This window comes from Etheostoma spectabile, chromosome 8 (assembly GCF_008692095.1).
Source record: "Etheostoma spectabile isolate EspeVRDwgs_2016 chromosome 8, UIUC_Espe_1.0, whole genome shotgun sequence".
NCBI classification, from domain to species: Eukaryota; Metazoa; Chordata; class Actinopteri; order Perciformes; family Percidae; genus Etheostoma; species Etheostoma spectabile.
The window spans coordinates 1,442,681-1,446,136 of record NC_045740.1 but is presented as its reverse complement, the minus strand read 5'-3'; the positions used below and the strand labels follow the sequence as shown (position 1 = coordinate 1,446,136).

Sequence of the window (3,456 nt, the reverse complement as noted above, 5' to 3'; positions counted from 1 at the left end):
AGCATTTACTAAACCCAACAAAACACAAACACGGAGAGGCTCCAAGATAAACTGCAGTGTAAAACACATTCTATGGTCATTACAATAGACTATTATCTATTGCATAAGGGCTGACCTGACACATATAAAATAATAATAATACATAATGCAGTTTCTGTAATTCCACCTGATATTAGAGTTTTTATGACATTGGACCATGACTGACTAAATGTTCCTGTTGGGAGAAAACGTGTAAGATTTTAGAAAGAATTGTGTGATTTTGAGACATGTTTGCAATGTTTTGGTACACATAGTGTGTTGTGTTAGTGTATTATTGTATTTTGAAAATTAGTGTTGGAGTTTAGTTTAGTTTAGTTTGAGCATAAAGTTAAACCGATTTGCCAGTTGTTTTTTGTAGGTGTATTGGAGTTTAGGGAAATTGTTAAGAGTATTGAAAAATTGTCATAGCAATAAAAAATATATATATTTTCACACTTGCTGTAAATGCTTTGTCTCTGTGTCTTCCCCAGTCACTTGTGGTAGCTAGTATTTCCCTCCAAGTGGCTAATCTCTATGGCTACCTACGCTGCAAAGCAGTGGGAGAGGATGGCCAGCCTGCAAACACCCGCTCTTTCATGGGACAGCACCTCCTGCAGCGTGTGAGTGACTAACTGCAGCATTTTATCTACAGTTGTCCTGTTAACATGTCGGTGTTCATTGAGATTGAACATAAACTCACTGATCATTTATTCTTTTTCAGCCAGACATAATCTTTGGAATACTATGAAGATTACCTCCTTCTTTACAGCCACGTGTGTGTGTCCGTGTGTGTGTCCGTGTGTGTGTGTGTGTCCGTGTGTCTGTCCACAGACTGTATCTACTGGATGGCTGTGCCTTGTGCATGTCATGCTGCTGAGTGTTCACTTCACATGTTGCCAATGAATCAGTCTGACTATTATGTCAATAAAAGATGAGATCATCATGAGATCAATGCTATCTGCAAGTTATTGAGAGGTAAAAGCATATATTTTTAGTTTAGTTTTGCGTGTTTGTCTTGCCGCAGTAAACGTCTACGATAGAAAAAACAGGGCTACATCTGATGTAAGGACCCTTAAATACAGCATTAGTCTCGTAGTTTGAAATGGAGTGATTGGCACACCCTGTCTCCGATGTTTGATTGAAATTGTCCCACTATTCCTCCAGAGGTTTCAACAGGAAATACTGATGCAACCTCAGATAGCGTGCAGCATTATTTCTATACAAACAAAGAAGTTTGATGAAAATGTAGACCGTTGTAACGTGTTCGAGGCCTTTACGTTACGTGACGTGTGCTTCAATGTACCACATGATAGATAAATAAATGGGTAAAGGAACAGGAACCGCACAAAATCATCATCAATCATAGATAGATAGACAGACAGATACTTTATTCATCCCAAAGGAAATTTTAGATCATCGTGCTTGTCTTGGAAATAAAAAATAATTCAATCATAACTTAATATCCTATAGACTAGTTCATTTATTAAGTGTTGGAATTATAAATCATGTGTATATGGTAGGATTTTTTTCTTCCATGAGAAATGGATTCCTAGGCTACTGGAGATTACAATCTAACAGGAATGCATGTTTCATTCCTCTCTGATTCCAAACATAATCTGGAGGGGATATTGGCTATTTTACACTGGTTATGTTAAGCTATAGTCCAATTCAAATGATATGTCTGCTTAGTGGTCAAACAAACCATTTATTTAAAAATAAACTGTAAATGTTAGGGCATTTCAGCCTATTCCTAAACTGGAATGTAGTGAAAACTGTAGTGAAAAAAAAGCATTAGGACCATACACTTTAAAAGTAATTATGATTAAATCTTTGTTTGCCCATTTGAAATTTAATATTGAGAGATGATCGGCAGCCTAACCCAGGTTTGTGCTTTACATTCTGCCATTATTTGCTGTAAAACGTGGCTAAAAGACACAATGGGTTGGACTCTTAATTGAGTTACATTTTGTTCCAGTGTACTTTACAGACATTAAAAGTTCACTAAACATTTGATCCTAACTATATCTGAGAACTGTTGACACTGGCCGTGGCCCCTGTGTTCTCCACACAAACGGCTCATACCCCAAAGATCTTTTAGTTGTCGAGAATGCTCACATCTGCTTTCAGCCTGTGAAACCCTGTGAGCATGCGGGAGGGAAATCATTTTCTCTTGCTCGCTTGTCTAAAACATATACACCTAACAAGTATGCCCGTAAAGAAAAATCCCAGTGAAGAACTGAAATATGAACCTAAAGGTAGCACAATTTGCCTTCCTAGGTCACCAGAATTGTTATGTTGAGGCACCGTGGCGGTGTGGGCATGGCAAACCATGATCATGTATGCCTATTTATATAATGGCAGACAGTGGATCAACATTAGAAATAAGCTATCCCTTTGATAATGTAAATCAGGACATGTGGAACTGATTTTCTGAGAAAATTGTTAAGAGAGGTCAATAATTTAGCCTACATGTTGAAGAAGTGCAGACACATTTAAAGTTGAGTTAGAGTCTCACAAAGACTTTGGACTGAAAAAGACCCTTTAAATTCTGATGACACCATTTGTGGATTTGTGCAATTGAGGTTTTTTCTTTAATAGTAGATCACAATATGGCCTTATTTATTTAGAAGATATTATAAATATACATTGCTATAAGGTAAGAAGAAATATGAGCCTACTTTATAGGCTACTGGTAAAAATAATGTAAAACTATAAAAAGCCGAACCGAAGCTTTAAATGGACCTTGAGGTGATGCTGTTTGGGGACCCGCTGTTTCCAGGGTCAAGGATGAACTTTAAATCTCAAAGCCAACTTGAATGAAGATGCCTTCAACTGTTCCGGAAAAAAGGAAATTTTTAATATCTACAATATACATAACTAAAACTCCATACGATCAAAAACTCCAGAATGGACCACAGGAAAAAGGGTTTGTCTTCATATTATTAGTAGTACTAGAAGTAGTAAAAGCAAAATTGTTAGGAGTGACACGTCCTGCTGAGCTCGGACAGTCTTTGGTGCCGGCGGACTCTGTGATTGGTCGACACGCCGCCCTGGTCCTGGTATGACGTCAGTGCGGGAGCGAGTAGAGGAAGCGCGCAGAGCGGAGGAGAGGCACAAGCCGGAGGACTGAAGATGAAACCGGACACACCTGAGAGCAGCAGCGCTGACTCTCCACAAGGGCCCGATGTAAACGCAGTAAATGTCATCTGGACAACTCGCTACGACCTAAAGTTGAGGACATTTCTCTCCAGAATCTGCTTTGCTTATGAAAAGGTAAGAAACGCGTGTGTGTGTGTGTCCCAGTAGCCTATTTGCACGTACGGCTCTACATGTTCAGTTTTGAATCTGTTCTCATGCCATGTTCATGTGTCTTATGCAGAGAATTTAGGAACACATACGATGTATGTTCAGTTTTTATTTTTATTTTTTTTTACATGA

General features: G+C 38.5%; 1 protein-coding gene and 1 long non-coding RNA gene across 4 annotated transcripts in view; both read left to right on the top strand.

Moving 5' to 3' along the window:
- LOC116694049 (Golgi apparatus membrane protein TVP23 homolog A) overlaps positions 1-959 on the top strand; it is a 3,467-nt gene extending 2,508 nt beyond the window's left edge. For all 3 annotated transcript variants that reach the window (XM_032523477.1, XM_032523478.1, XM_032523476.1), the window contains 2 exons: positions 510-638; positions 740-959. In XM_032523477.1, coding sequence (XP_032379368.1) covers positions 510-638; positions 740-766 — 156 coding nt within the window. In that variant the 3' untranslated portion in view covers positions 767-959. The remainder of the gene's footprint in view (positions 1-509; positions 639-739) is intronic.
- Positions 960-3,108: 2,149 nt separating this feature from the next.
- The window catches only part of LOC116694050 (uncharacterized), a 10,226-nt gene continuing 9,878 nt past the window's right edge, over positions 3,109-3,456 (top strand). The window contains exon 1 of the long non-coding RNA XR_004333063.1: positions 3,109-3,291. This is a non-coding gene — a long non-coding RNA (uncharacterized LOC116694050). The remainder of the gene's footprint in view (positions 3,292-3,456) is intronic.